Source organism: Callorhinus ursinus, unplaced genomic scaffold (assembly GCF_003265705.2).
Source record: "Callorhinus ursinus isolate GAN/ISIS: 27379988/994484 unplaced genomic scaffold, GSC_fseal_2.0 scaffold24, whole genome shotgun sequence".
Lineage (NCBI taxonomy): Eukaryota > Metazoa > Chordata > Mammalia > Carnivora > Otariidae > Callorhinus > Callorhinus ursinus.
Genome location: NW_027397086.1, coordinates 15,568,637 through 15,595,560, shown reverse-complemented (window position 1 = coordinate 15,595,560; position 26,924 = coordinate 15,568,637). Strand labels below are relative to the sequence as shown.

The 26,924-nt window shown below is 50.6% G+C and overlaps 1 protein-coding gene and 1 long non-coding RNA gene across 18 annotated transcripts in view; one reads left to right on the top strand and one right to left on the bottom strand.

Moving 5' to 3' along the window:
- Positions 1-745: 745 nt before the first annotated feature.
- LOC112836443 (uncharacterized) lies at positions 746-10,423 on the top strand. Its single transcript, XR_003211481.2, has 4 exons — positions 746-959; positions 3,934-4,240; positions 4,345-4,464; positions 9,423-10,423. It is a non-coding gene; the product is annotated as an uncharacterized lncRNA (long non-coding RNA).
- Positions 10,424-14,217: 3,794 nt separating this feature from the next.
- The window catches only part of TNC (tenascin C), a 92,630-nt gene continuing 79,923 nt past the window's right edge, over positions 14,218-26,924 (bottom strand). For all 17 annotated transcript variants that reach the window (XM_073905851.1, XM_073905838.1, XM_073905837.1 and 14 more), the window contains 8 exons: positions 26,630-26,773; positions 25,736-25,866; positions 22,153-22,285; positions 20,391-20,542; positions 19,347-19,443; positions 18,293-18,454; positions 16,182-16,345; positions 14,218-14,353 (listed from right to left, as the gene is read on the bottom strand). In XM_073905851.1, coding sequence (XP_073761952.1) covers positions 14,243-14,353; positions 16,182-16,345; positions 18,293-18,454; positions 19,347-19,443; positions 20,391-20,542; positions 22,153-22,285; positions 25,736-25,866; positions 26,630-26,773 — 1,094 coding nt within the window. In that variant the 3' untranslated portion in view covers positions 14,218-14,242. The remainder of the gene's footprint in view (positions 14,354-16,181; positions 16,346-18,292; positions 18,455-19,346; positions 19,444-20,390; positions 20,543-22,152; positions 22,286-25,735; positions 25,867-26,629; positions 26,774-26,924) is intronic.

Genomic DNA, 26,924 nt, shown 5'->3' with positions numbered 1-26,924 from the left:
ATGCCATGTTGAGAGAAATGATTAGATGCATGAATGAAAGAAATGCTTCCATCCCTCCCCCTGCTTTCCCAAACCAGCTTCCCCCTCGCCCTAGCATGATGACGATAAAGGGAACTCCCTGCCACAGCTTACAATGTCTGTTGCTTGCACTGTCTCATTTAATTACCACAACTTTGTGAGAAATGCCGCTTCACCGGTGATAACACGGAGACTTGGAGAAGTGAGCTCCTGCCAACGCACAGTCATTAGGAGTAAAGGCAAGATTTGAAACAAGGTCTTTCCAAATCAGAGCCTGTGGCCTCTCCATTCCCTCTGGCTACCTCTCAAACAATGGGATGGGCTCATAATGGAAAGAGTCTGATGTTTTGCCTTCACAAACATGATATCTGCCTCAACAATTCTCTCCTTTTCCACAAAATCTTTGTTCCCTTAGAGTCTGGGGAAATCACCGTCATTAATTATCCCACAGCTTTGAGTAATTAACCCCCATCTTTCTCTCTCGGGCCTTGAATGCACATGTTAGAATCCTGAAGTGTGAGCGGTTGCTTTGGTATCTCTGAGGGCAACCCCACAGTTCTCCAGATGGGAAAGCGAGACCAAAAACTGAGGAAATGTGCTCAAGGTGCCATAGCAAATTAGAAATCCAGCTGAGGTCAGTACCAGGTTTTCTGTGACTGGGTCTGGTGCCCTTTGATCTGGCTTTTGGATTATCTGATGAGGCTGGCTCTTCTCCACCAGGGAGGAGACCTGGGTGGTGCTCAGCTCTGCTGCCTCGCTGATTTCAAGGGCACTGGGCAAGGACTGGGGCCAGGAACAGACATCACGTAAACCAAAGAATGTGCGGTCAGTGAAGTCCAGCTTGGAAAGCACCAGATGGAAGCTCCAAATGATGCTGAATCCACCGGACTGAGGTCAGAGGAGAAAACCGCCTTGACCGCAGAGGGACTCTATGAGCCAAGGTTAGCTGACTGCTGTCTCCATGAGCTCCCTGGCAGAATGCTATAAAAATGCATTGCTTGCTCACGTCATGGAACACTGCCACGGGTGGATTTGATCTCTGCTCTGTGTGGTTGTTCAGGGAATCAGGTTCCTTCCACCTTTGGACTCTTTCCTCTTCAACACACAGCCTGCAAAGGCAGTGTCCAAGGTGACTAGGGAACCAGGGGGGAGGCAAGGCCACTCAGGGGCAGAGCTCTGGCTGGAGCAGGCATTCCTGACCCGAGGCCAGTGGCTGGTATTTCTACCACACTGTCCTGTCTCTCAACGTCTCTGATCCTGTTTGCTCCTCTCTGGAATCGGAGTCATATGGCCTGCTCTCCCCATCCTTGGTATCGTGATTTCAAAGGAGTGGAATATGTTTTATAAATGGGAGCGTGGCCGGTAGAGATAAGCATGGCTTTAAGTTCTTTTCTAAATGACAGAAAACTAAGCATTCTGCCCACCTCAACCTGGAGTCCTTTCCCTTTGGGCCCTGAAAGTAGGTGACATGCCTAAGAAACGCTGTACACGAATGGAAGGACAGCTACAGTGTGACCACAGAGGACACGGTCACTGTCACTATGAGTCTGAGGCACAGGGGGCATCTCTCCCCAGGCAATGCTGGTGAACCCAGGCTATGCGTGTGTTCTGACGCCTCTCCCAGCTCCTCCAGCCTGCAGTCCTCAAGCTTACATCTGCAAGGTCAGTTGTTGACCTTGAGCCTGGACTGCAGCACCGTTGGATCTCCGCAGGGTAGTTGGTTGGCCGAGGCCTGCAATTTGGAATCCAAGAACTTTGGATTCAAGTCTTGGTTCGAGTGCCCAGTGAGCTCACTTTCCTCATCTATAAAATGGGGAGAATGACTTATATGGTTGTTTTAAGAACAAAATGAGCTCATTATGAAAACTGCTTAGCAGGTTGAAAATAGGCAGCACTCAGGAAAGCTGCGGTTATTTTCATGCCAAATCCAATGTGCTAGTGATGCGTTCTGGGCACTGGCAGAAGGGTTGAATCAGACCTTCACCTCGTGGCCTCCCCGGTGGCCCCATTTTGGTGAGCGGCCTTTTGTGTCAGTGTCCCTGCCCATCCCAATCCTTTCCCTGAATCTTCGCTGGCTTAGCGGAGGCCCAAAGACTCCATCTAGCCCCGGTGAGGCCAGATCCCCGGCCACCACTGCCACCCCAAGGCCTGTTGGCAGGATTCCCGGGCTAGGCTCCACCATCTTGACTGCGCAGACAATGGAGTCTGAAATCTAAAGCTTTTCCGTGGCCTGTTCACCCTCTGGCTCATACTAACCTCACTGAGATGATCTTATACAGCACTCCCGATTCTCACTGTAACTATGATGTGTTTCTGTCTCGGCCCATCAGGCCTAAAGCGGAGCCTGAGGCAAGAGCTTGGGAGATGACCCCCGGATGCAGGAGTGCGGGCGAGGGCAGGGTGAGACAGGGAGGAGGGATGGCCAACGTGGGCTTTGCTGCTCGGTTCCCGCTGTGGACAACTGTGGCTTAGTCCCGCTGGGGCCCCTGTGAGAAGGCATGCCAAACGTGCGTCCTTCTGTGAAAGGAGAGGGTCCTGGGGCATTCATCTGGTCATTCATTCCTGTCCTTCTTCGGTGGAGGGTCCCCAGGCCTGCCCCACCTCCCACTTGGAAAATGTCCTTGTGTGAGATGGGAGTGGCTTCCCAGGCTCTGAGGAAAGGCCCGAGTCAGAGAAGGGGAGATGCTGAGAGGCTTGCTTGCAGGAGAGCCCGTGGCCTGCAGCTGCGCTGACGTCAGGGACCAGGGAAGGCCCTGGAATGTCCGCTGAGGCCATGTCCCTTAGCAAGAGGTTTCCCATGCCCGGGCTTTTTGCACTAACAGTCACCCTGTGCCATCCCGAAGGGCGAGGTGCCAATGTCACCTTCCTAGCTGAAGGAGCCTCCCTGTGGTCCCTCCTTCCCAAGACCCCATGATATGTTTCTTTCCATGAACCTTCTCTGGCAGCCTGGCCAGTGTAGTGTAAAGCCTCCCAGCTCGTGCATGTGTCCTGGTGTTGGGATCAGTTCAAACAAGACCCGTACGGGACCCGGGCGGGGCTCATTACAGAGAAAGCGGGTCAAATGTCCACGCCAGGCCAGGAAGCGGGCACCGAAGGCGTGCTAAAGCTTTGGTTGCTTGTCAGGTGTCGGGGTCGAAGGTGTCGGGGTCAGACACAGCAGGCAAGGCAGGCAACGAGCCGAGCGAACCAGGCCGCGAGACGGGGGCACTTCGGGGGAGTCAGCAGGTCCCTTGATTTCCGCAAACAGCATCAGGCAGGCAGGAGACTCTCCTGGGAACGGACGAGGTTCCCCTCCTGGTCCTGCTGGGCCATTTCAAGGGCGCTGCCGTGTATGTGGGTTCCACTCCTGCGGTGGCCACGTCGATGACGTCATTGAAGTTTGGGAGAAGGGGTGACTTCCATGCACACCCCCCCCGAGGATGCATTTCCACCGGCTGCCGCTCACTCCAAAACCCTGGTGGCAATGGGATTCTGGGACTTGGAAAGAGGTTCTTTTTGGGGTTTGGTGCAAAGGCAGTGCAGCCTGCCATGACCCCTGGTATTCTGGAGACTCCGGAGTACGGAGTGGCTGGGCAGTACTTCTGCGGACCACGGTTTTCCAAGCCACAGGTGAGAGCAGCCACTTCTCTCTGAGACCAGCTCGGCAGGACCGGCTGGGCTGCACACAGTGTGAGTCACCCTCCAGCCCGTGGGCAGGACCTGGGACTGCAGGTTTTCCCTCCTCACCATCCCTGTCTCCATTCTCCACACTGGGGGCGAGGCGTTAGGTCGGAGGGAGCCGGGGGAGTGATGTGTCTGCCTTGCAGGCAGAGAAAACATTAGGGTGTTTGCCCTTTTACCTTAATGGGTCTTTTCTCCTTCCAACCCAGTTACAGCAATAAGTAACCTCTTGGCTTGCTTTGTTTCTACCGTCAGGTTCTGCCCCTCTTGAGAGTGGAATGTGAAAGGTGGAAGGAACATCGGATTTACTCCTGATCATGACCGTTGGTGCCGGCGCTGTGTGGGCTGACTCCATCACCAGGATCTGTAGTGTAGTCATTAGATTCCATCTGTCTTCCTGGCTCCCAGATTACGAGGTTCTGAATTAAATGTTCCATTTTCATTCTGATCACCTTCAATAAAGTACAACAGTGTGGTTTTGAAGTTCCCTAGCCTTCCTGTGCCTCAGTTTCCTCCTCTGTGTAACGGGTACACCGATATCACTTACTTCATGGCATTTCAGGTACTGTTTTCAGACTAGGAAAGTCCAAATTGGGAATCTGTGTCCCATTTTATATCTTTGATATTCTTCTCGCTTACCCTTTTTTGTTTGTTTGTTTTTTTCAGAAAGACGTGTGGATTAAACAGAAAGCAAAATCAGACCGTTGGGACAAAAAAGAGAACAGAAACCAGTGGAAGAAACTAGAAGGAATAGATTCGCCACAGACCTGAGCCACGATGATTGGAGTAAGTGGGCAATGAGTTTGCCCTTACTGTCCTGGCAGCTAAGGCAGTGAGGGGACACATTGGGTGACATGCATTTCACTTCCTGATTGCAGCGTCAAATACACATTCATTTGCAGAAATAAATTCTTGGGTGCAGTGAGGGGGACTAGATGCAGTAAGAATTTCTTATGTGGTCCTCTAAGGATAAATGGCTTTGAGTACACTTTACCATGTCTGTATGTTCAGTTTTACTAATGAGAAGCTGCTAAAGGTGTGAATCTTCTGTGAATCCTCTGGAAGGTTCGGGGACTTTGCCTTTAGCCGCTGAATGTCTAGGAGGAAATCATGGTGAAAATGAAAGACAAATGCGAGTGTCAGCTCTCTCTCCCAATTAGCAGAGATACACTTAATTTTGGATTTCCTTCTCTCCTTCTGCCCCAAACTCTTCCATGGGGCAGTCACCTGACCCAAGGCACATGACCTCACCTGTCTATGCCTCCTCCTCAATTAACTGAGTTCATTCATATTAGTTCCAAGTATTGATCAGCCAGGCAAAGGTTTACTGATTATTTCCTTTGTGTGAAGGTGAGTCCTAGGGAGTAGAAGGGGCATGCGATTTTGCTGAGCACCTACTATATGCCAGACGCTTTCTGGGACACTCTATTCCTTTATTTTATTTTACCTTTTATTATTTTTTATTTAAATTCCATTAGCCAACGTATAGTACCTCATTAGTTTCTGGTGTAGTGTTCAGTGATTCATCAGTTGTGCATAACACCCAGTGCTCATCACATCACGTGCCCTCCTTAATGCCCATCACCCGGCTCCCCCACGCCCTCACCCACCTCCCCTTCTGCAACCCTCAGTTTGTTTTCTGGGACATGTTATACGCATCATGGCATTTATTGAAACCATACAAGGTAGTTACTATCATTTCTGATTTATAGATGAAAACATTTCAAGCTCTGAGAAGTTCTACAGCTCCACCAAGGTCACAGTACTAGTTCTGTAGCAGAGCCAAAGATTGAAACCACCAATCAATTGATTGATTCATTCATCGATTTAGCATAGCGCTATCTTCCTTGCCGGGGGCTGCAGCTCCAGAGCTGGCTAAGAGCTGATTCTGGTTCCAGCACACCCAGAGTCTGGTTGGGGAGGCACTCTCCCGCCTCCGTGTCTAGTGGTCTTGTTATAATCAATCTCCAGCCTCACCATGAAACGCATGAATCATACGATGTACATGAAGTCACTTACATCCCCCTTGAATGCTCTCAGCATTTAGATTAAGTGGGAAGAAAGGGTTAAGCGGGAGTGATATTGGGGGCCAAATGATAACATGAGATCCCTGTTTGCACTTAAAATCTCCTTCCCAGAGACTGCTGCTTTGCGCGAGCCTCCTGGAACTTCCTAAGCGAAGTTAGGAAGGGGAATCTGACCCCCAGCAATCTCCTGCAGGCAATATCCCTGCCAAGGAGGCGCTGAGATTCTCCGGCAGTGGGTCATGGTTGCAGCTGCAGGTTTCTCTTTCTGTAAGGAGCTTGCTTCCAAGAAACTCTTTAAACCTTGAATTTTTAGGAGATTTAGGGTTTTGCCAACTTGCAAGTGTGGCTCCTCCCCAGCGCGTTCCCCAGAGGAAGGGCTTTGAGAACAGTGAATACTGTGTTTATCTCCTGTCTCCCCGAGGGGCTGCCTTCTTTCAATAAATCTGTGTTTTGTGGTCTCTTAACTTTGTCATAATGAGCATTCCTTTTGCTGCATTTGAGACTCAGGCCGGAGGCTGAAAACCGGGAGCAGAAGCTTTTCGACAGCTTGGATGAGACAACTAACTGAGCCAGAGGGGAGAATAAGTCCATTTTGGGGCTGGAAGGGACCTTACAATGCTGCTTTATTGAATATGTGAACCTCAAGACCTAGGACCCCTCCAGGGTCAGGAGCTTGCTGCTTCTCCGATGGCTTGTCTGTTCCCTGGATGGTTTTGGTCGCGACAAGCTCTTTTCTTACTTGGGTCCCATTTGTCCCCGTGTAGATTTCACCAGGGGACCCTAGTTCTTCCTTCTGTCACCCAATAGGATGAGTCTGCTTTCTCTCATCCAGGACGTGCCTGCAGAGATTCTGAGACCAAGGAGATGTCCCTGCTCATTATCCCACGTTTTCTCTTGAAAGACATGGTGTTTTCAGTCTCTTCACAATCCGATTGTCTAAGTGAGCGCCATTCTAAGGATAGAATAAGACGAATTAGACATCTATTAAGTGAGGGCAACTCTCTTTCATCCTGGGCCTGGTTGTGACCTGAGAGCCATTCCTAAGAACTTGCAGGCAGTTATTGTGAGTTGATATCTCAATAAAGAGGTCTTGATTGCGCAGCTACTATGCTCCCGCGCTTTGCGCTGCGGATGCGGTGCTGGACACAGCAGAACAAGCCAGGCTCTCGTGCAGCTTAAAGCCTGCTCTGGACCCAGCCCTGTGCTGCACTCAGTTGAGAGTGCTGCCTTAGGACTGGGCTTTTGGGGGGAGACAGATGTTTTTCAAACCCAAACTCTGACGCTCCCCTGCAGGGTATCCAGGTGGAGTGCGGTCCTCAACCTCTGCTGAGCTGGGTCTACTGTGTAGACCAGACCCCTCTCACCCACCTGGGGCCTGCTCCACCCTCTCCTCTGCTCCCTGCTTAGAAGGCGTTTACTGTCAGGAGATAGAGATACTTGTTTTTGGAGAAGCTCTTGAGCCCACAACTAGGTGAATTTCGTTTATGATGCTTCTACCATCCCTGGAAAACTACTCTGTCTCTGTCTTTGTCTCTGCCTCTGCCTCTGTCTCTGTCTCTTTCTGTCTCTGTCTCTCTATCTCTGTCTCTCTCTCCCTTTTTCTCTCTGTCTCTTTCTCCCTATTATTTCAGTAAATCTTTAAACTCATGTAAATAAAAGGGTCGACAGGTCGCTAATTTTACACACTTCCCATCAACCCCTGTGAAATGATGGTTCTCAGTGTGGTGGTGGTGAGGAGGGTGCAGAGCCTCTGTCCAAAGTTGAGAGGATACCCTCCAAGGGACCACATGTGTGGAAAGTTCCTGGACAAGCAACTTTGGTTGGATACGCACGATGCTCTGCTTTTCAAATGCCTGATATTTTTGGTGATTTCCATTTAAATATCCTGCTGGATTTCTCCCTCCTTGGCTGTGAGACAACCTCAGCCCCTAGCCTGTCCCTCCCCAGGAGAGGCTGCTGCCTGGGGCTCTCAATAGAGCAGTTCCTCTGCTGTTTCTTTAAACCACATGCCAGGTTCTGACCTACTGTGGTAATGATGTGGGTGAGCAGGAACTGGATTTGAATCCATACTGGTTGCATGACAACTTAGAGAAAAATCACTTATCTGAGTTCGTTTCCTCTTAAAATGATGATCTGGGGACAGAGCGGACCCTCCATGAGTTAAACAGAAAATAAGGTGAGGCGGATACGGCCTGCTTGCCTCTCTTCCTAGGTCTGGTCATGTATTCGGTTGACACATAAGGACCGGGAGACCACAGAACGGGCTCTGTGCGAGGTGCTGGAGATACAGCAGGGGGCAAACACATATAAAGTCCCTATTGTCACGGAGCTTAATTTCTAGAAATCATACAACTAAGTAAGTAAAGGAGCAGTGAGTCAGGTGGAAATATGAGCTCTGGAGAAAGAGAAGAGTACGGGGGATGGGGGGGCTTGTGTGCGTATGCAGAGGTTTGCACATGTGGAGGGCATGCGTGTGTGTTCAGGTGGGGTGTTGAGGGAGAGTCTCATGGAGCGGACGGCATTGGGAAGTTGCCTGAAGGAAGTGAGAAAGCCGGCTGTGTGCGTGTGTACCTGTGTGTGTGTGTGCTCGTGTGCAAGAGCATTCCAGGGAAAGGCCCTGCAGTCGGAGAGCGCTGGGTTTGAAGAACGGCCGGCGGGCGGCGCACCTGGATCGTCATGAAACGGGGCTGGCGTTCGGAGCAGTATTGATGGACAGATAGATCACTCCGGGCTTCCAAGGCCACTGTCACGTCTCGGGCTTTGCTCTAAGCCAGAAGGCAAGCTTGGAGGGTTTGGGACAGCGGAATGAAATGACGTGACTCAGCATTTTAAGAGGATCGCTCTACACCTCTTTGGGGGTATAGACTGACTCAAGGAGCTAAGCGCTGGGGATGCAGGATCACCGTCTGAGCCAGGCTTTTGAGGAGAGAAAGCCAAACAGTAGCAATGATAATAGGAAGTAGGTCCCATTTCCAGAGGGGCCTTGCTCTGTGCTGGAACGTTAAGCGGTAACAAAGGAGAAGTCCTGAGGCTGAAGGGCCAGGGACAAGCCAGAGGAACCAGCACAGGACAGTAGAAATTGTGGGGGCTTGCCCTTCACTCCCAACAATAAGGGATTCATAATGGAAAGTAAGTTAGTGAGGAGACATCACTACAGTGGAGCTGTTGAACGTTCCGGAGAAGGGTGGTGGTCCTGCAGAATCTGCGTGGGGACTGGACATGTGGGCCCGAAGCCTTGCTTCCCTGCCCCCCCACATTCCTATTCCCCGCACCCCGGTGTACATTTGCAAGAGGTGATAAGCAAGAGGGTTTGTGGTTGTTGACATAAGGTTTTGTGCAGCCGAGGGGGAGACAAGAACAGAAGAGACAGCCCGCCATGCCCTGCTGCCTGTGGGCAGGATTTGAACCTCTTATGGAGCAGGGGATTGGAGTGAAGGTGGAGGTTTCCTTGGAGGTTTCTAGGAGCCTGGGTCTCCAGCCACCTGAAACATCGCTGGGAGCGCCTCATTGAGTGCCCTCCTAAAGCCGGGGGAGACTGCCATCTGCTGGCTGACGTGAGTATTTTACCCTGATGCTCAGCTTTGAACCACTGTCTTACCTGCTTCAGAGAGAGAAATGCATGGTTGGCACTTTCTCCAGGCCAGGTGCTGTCCATTTTTCTCTTTCAGATCATCACGACTTCTCATCAGGGTATATCTTCTTATTTCTAATGTTTAGGGATACTCAGAAAAATGAAGCTGCTCGACCAAGATCAGTCGGTAATTGGAAAACGGGATTCAAGCTCAGCTCTGACTGCAAAGACGATTACTTTAAAGAAGTTATAATCACATCGGCTTTGCAAACTGTAAAGTGTTATGAGGGAACCAGCTTATGGCGTGTGTTCCTCGTGTACCGAATGGAAGGATGGATAAAAGGAGTAAATATGCCGAGAGAGGCTCCTCCAGGCACTTGGCCTAAGGGGTCAGAGGATCTAAGATACCAGTCCTAGCTCTGGCACTTCAAGGTCAAGTGAACCTCAGAGAAGTCATTTCACTGCTCTCAAACAGTTCCTTTACCTGCAGCTGCAAAGGTACTGGGCTAACGTGGGAGCTGCTCATTTTGACTGAGTGTGTGTGTGTGCGTGCTTCTTTCTGTAACACACTGGAATCTATTTTCCAGTCTTGGTGAGGCTGGAGTGATTCTCAAGAGGAGAGCCTTTTCCTACTTCCTTCCTGAGCTTTAAATTCACTTGCGGTGCTGGCCGCGGAGGGAGGCGGACAAGGGGAGGGAGCCCTCTGCTGGCCACAAGTATACCACACGCCCCCGAATCCTGGCGGCGGGCACCTGTGAAGACGTACAGCATCCCACTGAGGACAGAGGACACGCTAGCAGGAGCAAATACCTTTCTAGTATGGGAGTGAGCCTTCCAAAGAGTAACGCTGATTTTGTCACTCCTGCCCTAAACACCATCAGCACCTCTCAGCTGCACTTACAGGACCTAAAGCCTTCGGGGCAAGGCCCCCACCACCTTCACCCTTTGCCTTCTGCCACAGCCTCGCCTTGGCATTGATCCCATTCTAACCACAGTAACCTCCAAGGAGCTTCCCTGATTGCCACCCCCCCATCCAAAGTCCAAGGAGCGATGCCTAGTACTATGGGACCCTGCAGCCATCCGGGTTCCTGGGGCTCATGGAGCCTTGACTCCAGCTCCGCACACCCCTACTGAGACTATGGAGCCGCATCTAGAAGACACCCCTGCAGGAGCTGAAAGCAGTTCTGGAACTGGGGTACGGACGTGGAGCAGCTCTCTGGGACCCCAAGTCCTATGGGTTTTTCCTTCTAAACCTCTCTCAGAACTGTATGCCCCATCTCCATGACAACATACCTACTCAAACCCCATCACCTTTCCCCTGGGGCCCCCGGGGCACCTCCTGTCTTGCAGGCTGCAACACAAAGATGGTTTAGAGAAAAGATAGGATCATAATCCTTCCCTGCTTAGAATTCCTTAGCAGCTTCCCATTGCATTTAGGGAAAAAGATCAAAATCCTTATCCTGGACCAAAAGAACCGTCAAGACGGGATTTCTGGCTGGCTTTCTGCACAGCCGGGCCATTTCAGGGCCTCTAGAGATACTCTGCCCTCTGCTTCCCCTGCCTTCTTCCCTGATTAACGCTTACTTATCGTTTAGGTCACGATTCAGATGTTCTTTCTCAGGGAACCCTTCCCGGTCAGGGTCAGGTCCTCATTAGATATTCTTGTCGTGTCTCGGCTTTGCTTCCCAAGCATACCCTCAGGTGGCTTGTCCGATGTAGTGGCTGTCGCCAGCCTGCCCCTGGCATGGAAGCTGCTCGAGGGACCAGGGCCCATGGTTATTTTGTTCACCTAGTGCTGGGCCTATGGGGGGCATTCAGTACTGACTCTTAAACAGAAAGCGAAAAGAGAATCTTGGGGGAGAAGAGAGCCAATCAGCACAGCCCACAGGGGCCCCCACCCTGTACGTGGAGTTGGCAAGGAATGGTGGGAAGAAGAATGGCATGAGAGGGGCAGGCTGAGAAAGGGAGAAGGTGGGATGGGTTGTCCCGAAGGACGGGGCTGTGTGGGCAGACACTGTGGTGGCCGTGGGGAGGCCAGTCTCTTAGGCTCTTTGATTTGCATTCCTTGTTCAAGGCTAGAAGTCCCTCTGCAGGTATCCAGTGGGCAGGGTTCGAGGTATGTGCCCTGGCTCCCACGGGGAGGAGGAGGGAGTATTTTCCCCTGTGGCTTCCATGGTGGGAGGCCCGAGTGGAAAGAATGGGGTAAGGGCCAGCAGGCAGCGACAACAGGGGCGCCCGGAGAGTGGGCCTGTCTGTCGGGGTCCCCGGGAGAGGCAGGGGAAGAGAAACTGTTTCCAAAGGTGCAGGCGGGGAGGAGGAGAGCCTGAAGGGCTCGAGGGGGGACAGTTACCTGACACCTGGATAGAGAGCTGAGTGGGCACGGTCAATGGACAGGTGCTGTGCCTCTGCTGGGAGGCAAACTGTCAGCCCCCTGTGATGCTACAGAGGTAGGGCTGGAGAATAGGGACCCTGACCCCCCCACCCCAGCCCCCACTATCCCAGCACTTCCCATTCTGATAGCCAACCAGAAGCCTGAGGGCTTGGCGGTCCATTGGTATAATCCACGCAGGGTGGCCTTGAAGGGTACAAGCAGCGGGGAAGGGAGGGGAGCAGATGGAGGAAGGGCAAAGGGAAGACCAGACTCCCTGGAAATTCACTCTCAGTGGAGAGCTTCCCGGGAGAATGCAGTGGAGTAGAATTTCCAGGAGCCCTCTCAGGAGGGAGGAGGTTGTTTGAACAAAGCCAGAGCCAGCGACTGAAGGACATGTTTGAGGAACGTGAGCTCATGCTTTGACCAGGATGGGGGCAGCTTTGAGCGTCTCGGTGCGGGCCCTTCCGGCTGCCCATCCCCACATGGGGGCATCTGCAACCTTCCCAGCGCCCCGGGTTAAGGACTCCTGTTTGATGGGGAATTTGATTCTGGTGTGGCTTCTGGGAAGAACCTCACCCGCTTAGTTATAACTGCATTTGTGGGGAGGGGACAGCAGCGGGCCTCAGGGCCTCCCAGGGGAACCATCAGCAGCCAGATAAGCCTCCCACTTGAGGCTTGGTTGTTGCAGGAGCCCGTTTGCTCAGGTTTACACAGCAAGGCGAGTGTTGCTGTGGCGGAGGTGCAGAGGGTGAGTCTTATGATCTGGAACAGCCAATTGTGTATATGACGTGACAGCATTTATTAAAGCAAGATAAACTCAGCAGTGAAGGATCTGGCCCCAGCCGTAAATTCTTCTTGTCCTCATGTCTGAGCCATCACATTCCATTTGAATGAGGCCTATCAGTCCAAACATTTTCATTAAATAAGTCCCTTTGCTGAAAATCCCCTAGAGAATTAATAGGGAATTGCTCTCCCCCCACCCCCAACCCACCCTGTTTTCAAAGACAAATGTGTAGTGTGTGGTTCTAACTCAGTATTTGCCAAGTACGAGCAGATCTGCTGTGCTGGGCAGTGAGGTCCCTCCACCACTAGATGCATTCAGGCCGAGGCTGGGGGACACGACAGGGGGGCTTCGAGTGGGGGAGGGGGAGATCTTCCTAACAGACATTCTTTCTAGTTCTAAGATCTTGGGGTTGTAAGAAGCATCCAGCAGGACTTCCCCACACTCCATCATTTTGCAACTCACACATTTCCTCAGGGAAGGAGGGATTTTCATCGGGGTCCCGAGGGAGAGCAAGAACACTCGGGTTGAGATCAACACTTGCGTTGAAATCCTAGTTCTATGATTAATTGGGTGGGTAGCCTGCGGGCAAGTCATTGCAATTCTGTGAACCCCAGTCTGTCATATATAAAGTGATCGCAGAGACAGCTAACACTTATTGGCACTTACTCTACACCAGGAGCCGTGTTAAGGGCCTTATCTGGAAGATGTTTATTTTTTTCTGCAGAAATGCTATGCAGTTAAGAAGTGCGAGTATCCCCACTTTATTGATTGGGAAACTGAGGTACAGAGAGATTAGGGCATAAAGGGATGGTGGAGTCAAGATTTGAACTCAGGTAGTCTGCCTCTGGGCATGTTAATCTTTGCTGGATAACAACTGTCTCCTCACCTATATCATGGAATTTCTAGAAGATGGGTATAAAAGCATCTTTGAAACCACACACTGTTAGTCTTGAAAATATTGAGCAAGAAGCTGAATCTCAAGTGGTAACCTTTTCCCAACCTCGTTTAGCTTTGTTCAAAAAAGTTCTTTCTTCTCTCCCAACTTGTAGGCCCCCTCCCTTCTTCCCTTCCTCCTCACTGTTCCTCCCGTTCCTTTCCAGCATTCCTCCCTCTGTTCAAATACGTTGCCTTTGGTGGAATTCAGGCTCAACAATGAAAGGCAAAAACAACAGACGGATTTAAAAGTACTTGTGCTTTTATTAAAAAAAAACAAAACAAAACATACAATCAGGTACTGTCCAGATGTGTTTCGGAAAGGAAGATCTCTTTAAAAATTCTTAGTTTTCATTGTCATTATTATTATATTAATAATATTAATTGTATCCTTAAAATCGAAACAGTATTGCTTTTCTGGTTTTTGTTGCATGAAATGTAAAAAAAAAGGGGCGGGGGACGGCATCCCATGACGCACACCGAATCATTGCAAACAAAAATAATGATACTTATACAGCTTTGTGTAAAATACAGCTGGTTCTAACACAAACTACCACTGTACAGCCTACCCCTCTCCCATTCCCAGAGCCACCCAAGAGAAGGACAACCACCGTGACATCATCACTGGAAGATGTGTGCTGATTCAAACAACAAGCAGACACCTGTGGAGACTGTTGTCTTTGGTGCGAAGGAAGTACTCGCAGAGTAGGTGGGGCCAGCGCTCCTGCCATCGGCCTGATGATCCACGGTCAGCTTTAGCTCCTGCCAAATGCCCGGGTGTGGCTTGATGGTTGGATGGGTTTGTACTGAGACTTTGGTAAAATTTGCTTCTTCCTCTGGGCCCTACTCCTCTCCCACCCAGTTAGTCGTTCCTGGATTTATGCTCGCTTGCGCCTGCCTTCGAGATTTCGGAAGTTGCTGGGTCTCAACTTCATCTCAGCAAACTGGATGGAATATTCGTGGCCCTTCCAATGGAACCAGTTAACGCCCTGTGAAAAAGAGAAGACCTCAGATAGGTTCCCACTGGGCAAGGTGCTCACTGACTGCTGCTTGGTCAACAGGAACAAAGGGAGTTCTGTTTGAACCTGACCATTTGGTAGCTCACAGCTCTCTCTTGCCTATCTGTCTGTTGATCTGTGTAGTGAGAACTTGGAAAGGAGCTGGCTGAATCTGACTCGATTTTTTAAATTTCAGTCAGAAGCCACCTGTACTTGCTTTGAGCTTTGAGCTGCCATCGTGAAACAACATGGTGGCTTGTGAAACTTGCCATCGGTAGGAACAGGTGCTGAATGAATTCAGGTCATGATTGGAGGTTACAGAACGGACTCGCTAGATGCAGGGGAGTCTCTAATTCCCACGATTCCTATGGAGTATTTTAATAAGGGTTTGTCTGGAATGGCAGGAGGAACACAGGCGGAACACAAATCTTACAACCTGACATATAGGATTAAATCTTAAGGCTCTTATACTTGGAACATAAATGGTCTTGAACCAGTCATCAAACCTTTGTGGGCCTCAGTTTCACCATCTTCCACCCCCCCCCTTCAGGGTCTGATAGTGCCAACCTTGAAAGGATGCTATGGGGATTAAATGAGTTTGTAAAGGAGTGATCATAGTGCTGGGCACATTGCAGGTGCGAAGTAAATACGACTCCCCTCATCTCCAATAGGGAAAAGTATCCTTGGAAATTTGGCCAACGATTTTTTTTTTTTTTCTCAAGAAAAGATTATATTTGGGTGTGGGTCCCCTAATTCCCTGTTTGACTCTCCCACAGAGTCTACAGATGGTAGAGTCTGCTGTCGAAACCCACAAGGCCCCTTGCTCCACCAGGGCCTCAAGGGGGGGCCGCTTCTGCAAGAGCTCCTAGGAGGCCACCACCTCATTCCCTGACCCCTCCTCTCTTCAAGCGGCGTGGGGCTGTGAGGGGACATGGAGGAGTTAGTGGCTGATAAAATGAGGCAAGAAAATAGAGACACTTTATAGGATTCTAACTGTCTGGCGTGCACCGATAGCGGGCAGTCTCTGAATCTGACGGGCAGCTGAGGTGTGAGAATGGCTGGCTCACCCCGTGGGCAAATGTGTCTGTAACTACTCAGTGCTGGTGAAGTACTTGGTCCCTGCGCTGCCTTCCTCTGTCGCCCGTCCTCCCTCGGACAGAGGCGCCCAGTGGGATGCAAGCCCTCCTCGTTCTATGCTGGGGACGGAGGCCAGAGAGGAAAAGTGACATCACCAAGTCCACACGGTTGCCGGAGCAGAGCCAGAGCTCAGATGGGCTCCCATAACTCCTTCATGGCCTTTCACGTAAGCCCACATTGGAGGGGAGGGGAATGGAAAAAGAAGTTTCCTGCTGGGCATGCGCTTTTGTTTCTGTTTGTTTGTTTTCCAGAAGGACTTTATGTCACTCTGGTGGCAGGGGACGAGGAAAGAGAGGTGGTACAATAATGCTAGAGTGAAAGTGTCCTGGGGGCAACATCATAAGACACCCCACTTACGCCCCTGCGTCACCTAGACACCTCCACTTGAATCTGCTTTCCTTCTGGAGTTCAGACAAAGGCTCTGTCTGAGGAGAGCTTTCTGTGTTTGGAATCCCCCTGACCGGTGGTCTCCCTGGGACATTCACGGGTTAGCATGTGCTGTCTCGAGGATTTCACCTGACCTGCAGTGTCCCTGAGGTTCCTCCTTGCCAGGAACAGATGTGACACCAGGTTCCGGAGGCTGCTGCCCCCTAGTCTCAGCCAGAACCAACGGGCTGGGGTGCCCGCCTGTCACCGCGACTGGCTTCCCGAGCCCTGCCCCCGACCCTTGCACTTGGCTCACCTGACTGTGGTTGTTGTCCCCATACCTCCCCATCAGGTTGACACGGTGACAGTTCTTGTACCAGAAAGCCCCCTTGTAGGACAGGGCGCAGTTGGTGATGGCTGAGTCCGTGTCCTTATCGAAGGTGGAGAAGGATCTGCCATTGTGGTAAGCCATGGAGTCACCTGCGGAGCGGAGATACAGATCTGAAGAGTCCCAGCGTGGGGAGGGGGGGTTTCCTTGTGGGCAGAACTGGGGTGGCGACTGAAAGATCCTGGGGGGTGGGCTGCCCTTGAACCCTGGACCCAGGATTAGTATCGAACACAGGACTGGAGTGGTCATGAGAGCTCCCCCAGCCCCCGAAGGCTCATTTCTGCTGGAAACAGTACAATGTGGAAGAAAGAGGCTTGTGGGTGGCTTTGAGGGTCCAGCTTTCACTCCCTAGCATGACCTGGCCCACGTCAGGCCTCTTGCTGAGCCTCAGTGTTCTCTTCTAGAAAATGGAACTAGCACATTGATCCCATCCACCTCAGTGTGCTGTTGGGACAATCAGTGGATATGAAGGTAGAGGGGTATGCTATATAATAGCTGTGATTGTTGTTACTTTTATCATTTTCTTTTACATTCCTTTACATAATGGAGCACAGAGACGGAAAGGCAGGACTGATATTTTGAAGCAGGGTACAAAGGGTCTCAGATGCCTTTTTAACGACGAAGTGACCAAGAGCAGGTAAGGATGGATGAAACAAGATGCCCTCCTGTGGACAGCTGGCTACCACCAGAGGATGCATCTCTACCAGGGTTACCTTAGTAAGGGGGCTTTGGAAATCAGTGCAGAGAGGCGGGTGGAGGCCACATTCCCACTGCTCAGTGACTCCCCCTGGATCCCCACCCCCCTCCGGTAACAATATCCTTCTTGCCTGAAGCCACTTCACTCAAACAGATATTTATTGCCAGGTAATAAAATGTCAGAATTCTTTGAGGGACACAAGAATGAAAACAATTTTGGCCCCTGGTTCTCTCTCTTCACCACCGCCACACTGATCTCCAAAGAGCCTGATCTCTGCTTAGATGGCCAATTTTTCTCTGGAGACTCTCCCCATTATGGTTGTTTCCTCTCGGGGCTCAGAGAGGCTGGGAATGTACCATAGCTTCTGTCTTTCCTGTTTTCATAGACATAACTGGACACCACCCCAAAGCAGGGAAGGGTAGTCGTACTGTCAGACCTGGTCCCTCCTCGTTACCAAGCACACCTGTCTGCCACCAAGCCTGCCCCCTGGGTCCACCTCGGGCAAATCACCCACCTTTTCTGGGTCTCAGTTTCCTCATCTGTGTTATAGCAACAGTGGAACAGTGTCCGTGAGAACTGGAAAGGGGTAATGCTTGCGGAATATCTGCCAAAAGGAGATGCTCCCTCATAGGTCTAAATGCGTGTGGCTTCCTTATTAATTTCTCCTCTAATGTGGAGCCAGGAAAGCACACAGAGGTCATTTCAAGGCAATGACATCTGCAAGATCTGAGCTAGGTTATGTACCAGACAAGGACCGGAAGGGCCACTTGGCAGGTAGTGAACTTCTGGTCATGCGGGTATATGGGCTGTGGCTGGATGACCACATGGCAGGGATGTCTTTGAAAAGATGCAAGCAGTTGGGGGATGGAGTGGATTGCATGCTACTCAAAGTGTGGTCCACAGACCAGCAACATCCCCAACAGTGGCATCGCCAGGGAACCCGTAAGAAATGCAGAATCTTGGTGTGTCTGCACCAGCCCCTTAACAGGATCCCCGGGGATCATATGTACACAAGAAATTTAAATAAATAAATTTAGATGCACTGGATTAGGTGAGTCTTCGGGCTCCTAAGAGACTGTTTATCCATCTAAAGTTGATATCTAAAAATGGGTAAGAAAAAGATGTATTGTTCTGATTCCCAACCTTACTCTGTTTTGGTAACCAAAATAGCTACCCCCTTCTGCCCAGTTGCAGCTCTGGCTTAGTACCTAATAAGGATTCAGATATTTGTCGATCTGATAAGCGGATGGATTCGAGAAGGAAGGAATGAGGAAGGAAGGAGCTAAAAACCCAAGGAAGGCTTTTGTGGTTTCAGAGGCGGGGTAGTGTGGCTGTCCCCTACCTGCGGTCCCGCTGTAACCCTCCACCTTCAGCTTGTAGCGGGTCTTGGCGTCCCCCACGCTGAACTTGTCGTAGACGGCATACGCGGTCTTCCCGTGGTCACGCAGGTCCACCCGGAGCTCGTACTGCCCTTGCGCTGTGATTTTGTGCAGGTTGTCCAGCCCTGTGGAGGACAGGCGAGGGTTACAGAAGAAGCACAAGTGACTGAGGCCGTTGCTTCTACTGCATCCACCCTGCAGGAGCAGCGGCTGGGCTCTTTAAAAGAGGTTCCTCTCGCATAGACCGCGTCTGGAGGCCTGCGCTCCTCGTTGGCACGGACGTTTCTGAGCCTCAGGTAAAATCAGGGTGACACCACCTCCTAGGGCATTGTGCAGATCAAAGGAGATAAGGTGGAGAAAGCACTTTTAACCTCCAAAGCTCCTTGCAGGAGAGAGGCAGTGGACGCTAATGGGGTGGACATTCCCCAGCACAGGCACCGGAGCGCGGAACAGTGCCCCCTGCAGGGAGACTGTGGGAAAGTGCAAGCTACAGGGATGGACGGACAGATGGACGGACGGACGGATGGATGGATGGATGAGGGCTTTGTGGTGTTGTTTGGGGAGATTTCAAGTGGCAGCTCTACTGCTTACTGGCTAGATTCTTGTGAGCACGTGACTTCATCCCTCTTTTCCCATGTGCAAGGTGGGAATTTTGTACCTTGCGTAGGTGCTGGGGGTCTCAAGGTTATGGCTATAAGGCCCATCTCAGCACCTGGAGCCCAGGACGGAAATAGTTAATAATATCAGTGAGGATGAGTCTGTAAGTAGTTCAGTGAATGACTTCAGGCTAGGCTCATTCTTCAGGTCTGGTTGTGGGCTCTCTCTGAACCAGATTTTTATTTTTAACGACCTAGGGACTTTAAAGTCTTTTCTGTGGAAGAGTTGATATTCCATGTCTACTACCAGAGCTACTGTTTCCTCTTAGGCCTTCTCTCCCATGGGTTGCTGTGGGTTAGGAACGATGACAAGGAGGGCAGAAATGGGCACTTGGGACACACACAGGCAAGGCTGCATTACCAAGCCAGAATTCTTCTCTGCGGTCCCCAAACCCAGCAGCATAGGCTTTCCAGTTGCGATAGAAATCCTCACGTCCATTCTTGCGTCTCAGGAACACCTGGAACATAACCAATGAATCAGGGCGCGCTTTAGCTATCGGAAGAAAGAGAATGCATCTTTCTGAGAGGAAGAACATCAGAACTGTGGGAAAAGCACCAGTCCCCAGCTCTGTCCATCACTAATTTGCTGTGTATCTCTGGGCAGGCCACCTCCACCTGAAAAACAGGGATTAAAAATACCACCCAGCTTTGGGTGATTATGATGTGTCAAGGTCGGCTCATCACTTGTTCTAAATGCACCACTGTGGTATAGATGTTGATAGGGGGAGAGGCCATGCACGTGGGACAGGGGGTATGTGGGCACTCTCTGCACTTTATGCTCACTTTGGCTGTGAACCTAAAACTGCTCTAAAAAATAAAGTTTATGGGGCGCCTGGGTGGCCTAGTCGGTTAAGCATCTGCCTTCAGCTCAGGTCATGATCCCAGGGTCCTGGGATCGAGCCCCGCATCGGGCTTCTTGCTCAGTAGGGAGTCTGCTTCTGCTTCTCCCTCTCCCTCTGCCCTCCTCCCTGCTCTTGCTCTCTCTTTCTCTCCAAAAAAAAAAAAAAAAAGGTTTATTAATTAAAAAGACATACTACCCAGCTCGGACAGTATTGGGATTGAAATAATTCACATAAAACTCTTAGCACAGTGTGTGGTAGATAGCAAATGCTAATTAATCCACATAACGGGCTCCACGACCACCATCATTTTTATGCATCACAGAGTTGTTTGAGGATCAGATCAGATAAATTACAAGAAAATTATTTTCTCTGGTCTTTATCCCCGGCTTCTTCCCCATTCCTTTGTTTCAGAGATGGTTCTTGAGTGCCTCTGGATGACAGGCACTATCTTGCAAAACCTCCAAACATTGGTGTGTGAGTGCATGGGGAGGACGTGCCCACCTCCCTGCCCCTGCTGTGCCCTCTGCCCCTAGGCCCCAGGCCTGAGAGCTCACGATACTCACGATCCATCCACCCCCATCAGAGGTCATGTCGCAGAAGACTTCCAGAGCCTGGGTCTTATCACCATTCAGGTAAATGGTGTAGAGGCCAGAGGCTGTGTCTCCATTCAGCATTGCTTGGGAGCAGTCCCTGGGGAATGGGTACAGGAGTCCAACTGCAGGATAAGAAGGAAGAGTGGCCCTCTTAGAGCAGGAACACTGGTAGGAGCTTTCAGATTGCAGCTCCACTGCGTCCTGGCTGCATGCCTATGAGCAAGCAACTTAACCTTTCTGCAGCTCTGTTCTCTTGTGTGCAAGATGGGGGTAAAGCCTATTTTGCAGGGGTGCAATGAGGCTTTTGAGGTTATGGATATAAGGCACCCAGCTCAGTCTCTTACATTCATGGAAGTCGCCAATGATATCGGCGGGAGAAGAGCTGAGCTGCTGTGAGGAGCGAGCATCAGGCTGACCTTGATCTACCTCGAGCAGCCAGGCAGCACCTGGTGAAGACCCAGGTACTGGCAGGATGGCCAGGTCTCTAGCACCAGTCGGTGGCTCGCTGTGGATCAGGGCACTCTACGGGGCATCTAAAAACCATGCGTCCTGAATTCTTCAGAGGATTTGGGAGCCAAAGACAAGAATTCTAGTCTTGAATTTGCAATCTCTTGCCTCGGGACACTGGAGAAGTCATTTAACTGCTCTGAGCCTGGGAGTCTTAGAGGGACCAAACAGAATGCCTGGAGAATCTCCAAGTGCACTAATATGATGTAAAAACAATGTAAAACTTGACAGAAATGGATGGTCTTGGGGCTGTGCTGAGCAGGTGGGACAGGGAGCTGGTAGTTCTGACCTGACCCCCTTCACCTGAGGCTGCGTCATGAGCTGTGCCCTTGTTTATGTCCCGGCTCTGGTCTGGGAGCATCTTTAGGGCACATTCATGTGTTTGTGCTCCCAGCATTGGCTGTGAGGTCTGGCAAAGGGCTTTGGCTTCTGCAGCTCCCTCAGCAGGGAGAGTGACTGGAGAGTACGCAGTGACTGGAGCCAAACGCAAAGGGCAGGAGGCGGTCAGGGATGCACGCCGGGTATCCTGTGCTCAGGGCTTTCCAGAGGCCCACTCCCCCCTTCCTCAGGAATGCGTGCGTCCTCTTAGTTCACGAGAGAAACACCTCGCACGTTTGCCATCTGCGGACGACACCCCGTGGCAGGGCGCAGGGCTGCTTCCCAGGGCCTGGAACCCCTGAGCCCAGATCTGCCTCTCACTCATGCTAGAGCCTGGAGTCACTCAGTCTCTGGGAGCCTCTGCTTCCCCCGCAGACAATGGGGCCCAATGACCCTACCAGCTCGGTGGGAGGACTGGTTTTGATTTCAACTTCGGACAGGCTTTGTTAACAGGACCTGGCTTACAATGAGCCCGGTCCATGGGCCACACACCGGGGCTAGGAGTTCAGACACAGCACAGAGTCCTTGTGAGGAAGGGCTACTGTGAGTCCCACTGTATAGATGAAGAAACGGAAGCTTGCAGGGTGGCATTAACTTTCCTAAATCACTCAGAGCAAGTGGTGGAGATGGGGCTTGTATCCAGAGGTCTCACTACTGGTTCTCCTTTCCTTTCACCACGAGGCTCTTAACCTCCTGCACCCACATTCCTCGGGCTCTCAGGGAGTGGCAGGCACTGATCATTTTAAGAGATTTGAGGGAAAAATTCAGTCATGGTCAGAGAAGTGGAGGGTCGGTCTTGTCTCACAAAGTTCGAGCTCAAGGCTCCGCTGCACCCTGAGCCCCTTACTTGTGGTAAAGACTGTCTGGACCAGCTTGCTCCTCAGGGGCCCATTCAATGCCTGGATCTTGGCCGTGTAGTGGGTGGAGGGGCTCAGCTCCGCCAGGCTATAGGAGGTGGTTTCTGGACCCAGAATGACTTCCTAAGGGCAGAAGAAAGAATGTAATATTTTTTTTTTTGCCACACAAATCCTCAGGGTACAGATGATACATTCATTCATTCACCCATCCATTCATTTCTTCATTCAAAAGAATCCACTGAGCCTCACTCTATGTCAGGCTCCATGCTCATTTCTGGGACACCAGAGATGGGGGGAACGCAGCCTAAGCAAAGGTACCGAGGTCAGGAGGGGCAGAAGAGGAGGTAATGACCTACCTGAGCCACACTTGGTTTTGGGTGCTGGAATGGCGGAAGAAGTAGGCAAAAACCAGATTACAAAGGGCCTTAAGTGCCAAACTATGGAATCTGAAGTTTATCGTGATAAGGAAGGCAGATTCCCAAAAGGTTTTTGAACAAGTGAATGAAGTGAACCCAGCTTAACATGGTAGCAAGATGAACCACACAAAGGACAAAAGGTTTAGATTTTCAGACCAGTTGTATCAGCCACCTAATATGGCTGTTTTTCACAGGCCTCTGGGAAGCTTTAAGATAATACAATGCCTGGGCACCATCCCAGATGGGCTGCATCGTAAGAGCCAGAAGTGGGGCTCCGCCTGGTGCATATCAAAGAAGCTCCCCAAATGATTCGGATGCAGTCAGTGTGGGGATCTCGAGTCAGGGGATGACTGCAGTAACTCAGCAGGCACGGCGGAAGCCTGAGCTGACCCGGCTTATCTCTTTCTAGAACAGAGATGTCCAGGAGAGGCGTGCGTGTGTCTCTGCTGCCAGACCTCCTCTAACCCCCCCTGTAGTTTGTGAGTGCTCACTGTGTTACTGTCCCCAGAACATTCGTTTCAGCTTCCGGGAGGTCTTCCTCCCTTCCAAATCCTCTTTCTAGCTTCCAATGCCTGCAAATTCACCTTATAGCAGGTGACCTGGGTGTCTGGGATTGGAATTCAACCTACACTGCTAGCAAACCCAACCCAACGGTGCCTGCAACCTGCAAACACGGCTGACAAGCTGTGGGCAATAGTGGGTCAGTGCGAAGGCCCCTGCAATGCTCTCTCGCATCCTCATGCTGGGCAGGTGAGGTTACCGTGATGCTTCCCATGAGGGGTGGGGGGCTGACTTCCAGAGAAGCTGAGGGACTCATTCTCACTCCATAATGTGTTGGTGGTAGAGGCTGGTCCTACCTCCTATCTCCCCACATCTTGTCCAGGACTCTTTCCTCCTACAACAGGTTATTTTCTTGAGTGAAACATACACAGCTGGGGACTGGACATGCAGGAAGGCAAGTCAGTAGGCTGACACCGGTGACCCGGTGACCTTTATGTGGCTCCCAGGTCTGGTCCCTGGGGAAGGATCAGGTATAAAGCTGGGTTCGTTGAATTACTTGGGGATACAATTACCGATCAGCTCTCTAGGGTGCTGGGCAAAGTCCTTTTCTAGGTAATCAGAGTAGACTGAAACGAGGCTCAGGACTCATGTAAACTCAGTCCTAGAATGCCTGCTGGGAAGCGACTTGTAAGGCTGGTGAGTCCAATGCACTCATTTTACAGATGGGAACACGACACCCAGAGAAAGTAAAGGACGTGCCTCCATGCATACAGTGAGTTAGTTCGTTGTTATGCCAACTCAAAGAAGGGCCACGGGAGTAACTAGAAATGTGTGTCCACTTCTAGTTAAACACGGTGGATTAGACATGCCAGTTTAGCTCTACTTTCTTCTGAAACCCCCTGCAATGAGAGCGAAGGGATAGAAAGCACAAGTCCATGAGGATGAAGCGGATGACAGACGAGACAGACAGAGGCATGCAATGTACACAGAATCCTGATGGATGGGAAGGGGTGCGGTGGGGTGACAAGAGAGGGGGCAGGCTGGGAGATAGCTGGCTGAGTGGGTGGGGCCATTCCAAAGCTGGCTGATGAATGCTGCAGGGCCTAGCAAGTTCAGGAATGGAATGTGTACAAAAGCAAAGATGCCTTTGAAGGCCAGTGTGGGACATGGCTGAACAAAAGTTTGTTTAACAGCTTAAATAAGGAACAGATTCCAAGCTCTCCCCATCCCCGCCCTCCCCCCCGCCCCCCACCAAGTCTGGATGATTGTCCTTCCCAGTCCAGATGAAAGACTGAGGTGTACTCTCTGGAGACACTGAGCCAGAGAGAAGACTCTGGATTCAAATCCACCAGGCCCCACGGAGCTACACTGGAAACAGAAGGGAAGGTGTGTACACAGCAGGGGCCCAGGCTCTTCCTTGGGCTACAATCCTGGCAGCTTGGTTTGAAGGGGTTGGAGGACCCTCTAGGGAGGTGGATTAGCTCAAGAGAAAAGGCTTACAGAACTACTACTTATGAGTCCCCAGCAAAATTGCTGGGCACTTGCTTACTCTACGGTGAGCCTCATTAGTTGACAAGCCCCGTGTCTGCCATCGGAACTCCCAATAAGCTGTTTCATTCTTGGCTCGAGAACAAAAGGACCATCAGACATTGGGCGGAAGTCTCCAATATGAAAGATAAAGACCCAAACCAAACAATAGCAGTGAAACAGAAAGAAAGAAAGAAAGAAAAAGGAACTTGGAAGAGACACTATGCAGGTTGTAGAATAAAATACTGGTAACATATATTCTTAGAGATAAAGAGAAGTCGCGGAATACAAGCAATACGCTAGAGAAAGGTGGATGAGCAGGGAATAAGGAAAAGTTCTTAGAAATGTAGAGTGCGATGACCAAAATGAAAAGTTCAATAACAAGTTCAGAAAATAAAGTTTGGAGATCAAGTTCACTTGTGTGAAAGGAAGGGTTAAGGTTATTTCAACTTGGAAAGTAAAAGAAAAGATGTTCACGGGTAGAGAATATCAGTAACAATTGCTGTAAATAGCATTAACAGTTGTTGTCATAGGAGCGTGGTGATGTATGTTTCAATATATAATGGAATGATGCCATCTGCGAGATTGTATATATGGCAAAGATGCTAAAGAAGCTTTTGGCTTTTGCTCAATAAAACATTAAAAGACCATGCATCCAGCTCCTAAAATGTCCTCAAATCTTGTGAGCAGTGGTTCTTGACCTTGGCGGGCGATCAAAACTGGAGTCTGGTTAAAATGAGACAGGGAGGCTGGAGCATATGATTCAGAAGGTCTGGCATGGCAACCCATCCCTGTTAATTTTTTTTATTTTCAGCTCCCTAGCTGCACTGAGGTGGAGAAACAGCCCCGGGGTGATTCTTCTCTCCGCTGAGGATCATGTACATGTTTCAAACAGCAGTGGGGAGTTTATATACTTCAAGATACCTTGACTGGGCGCCTGGGTGGCTCAGTTGGTTAAGCGACTGCCTTCGTTCGGCTCAGGTCATGATCCTGGAGTCCCGGGATCGAGTCCCATATCAGGCTCCCTGCTGAGCGGGGAGTCTGCCTCTCCCTCTGACCCTCTTCCCTCTTGTGCCCTCTGTCTCTCATTCTCTCTCTCTCAAGTAAAAAAAAAAAAAAAAAAAGATACCTTGACTGTACCATCGATGGATTCATACACCAATAGGTAGCCGGTGACAGATGCCCGGGGGGGTCTCCAGGTGAGGAGGGCAGTTTCTGACTGAACCTCAGTAGCAGTCAAGTCTCTTGGAGAATCAAGGTCTGCAGAAGATAAGTCATTTGTTAGCAAATACGTCAGCAACTCTAGGACAAAACTCCCTTGGCTGGGTTATCAGGAAGCCTGGCTTCAAGTCCTTTCCCTACCATTGACCTATATGACCTTGGGCAGAACCTTCCCCATCTGTAGATGAGGGCATTGAATCATGCGATCCCCAAAGACAGAATTCTCTGTGGTTCGTTTCACCCAAAGGGCCAGATTTTCCTGAGCCCAACACACTCTTGATTGGCCTTGGGTGGATTTGGGGAGAAAGACACAGCTGTGAACATAATTCCCAACCCCCTCTTGCTCCTCAGTAAGGGGACAGATGAATGCTGATCCTGGCATTCATCCCTACTGAGAGGATGCTTCTTCTCTTTCCCTGCCTGCTGCAGTTTGTAAAAAGATCTCAATGTATAAAAACCCAATGAACATCTGGGAAAACGTGCCTGAAAAATCCTTCTCTTAAAAATATTTCCCTGCCTAGAACAGGGATCATTAAATACTGGGTTGAGGGCCAATGGGGACTGGTTTTCCACTTTCAAAAAGCCCTCCTCTTAAAACCGTTTCCTAGTCCGTGGGGAGAACAAGGTCATTTCAGTTCAAAAGGAAATGGTGTGTTTCTTAAGGTCCCAATTGAGTGGGCACTGGTGAATTTAGCTGATGCTGATGTCATCACATTGCAAGGGTCTGACTTAAGAAAGAAAGGGTTGGAGTTTCAGATGGAGGCTGTGGGTGGGCGGCTTCCAGCTCCTGGTGTCTTTGTACCTGTTGTGAACTTGGTAGTGATGACTGAGCTCTTCTGGGGTCCTTTCTCTGCAAAGATCCTCAGTGTGTACTCCGTGGCAGGCTCGAGGTTGGTCAGAGCATATTCCACCGTGTTCCCGGACACTGTGCGTGTAATTCCTGGCACTAAACATGAAACACACCGAGCAGTTACCGCTCCCTGTGTGAGCCATCAGCACACTTGGCACACGGCGCACACACCTACTTCTAGCAGCAACTTTCAGTGACCCTGTAGAAAAGCAGGTCTGATTTCTGAAATGACTCACACCCTGTTCTC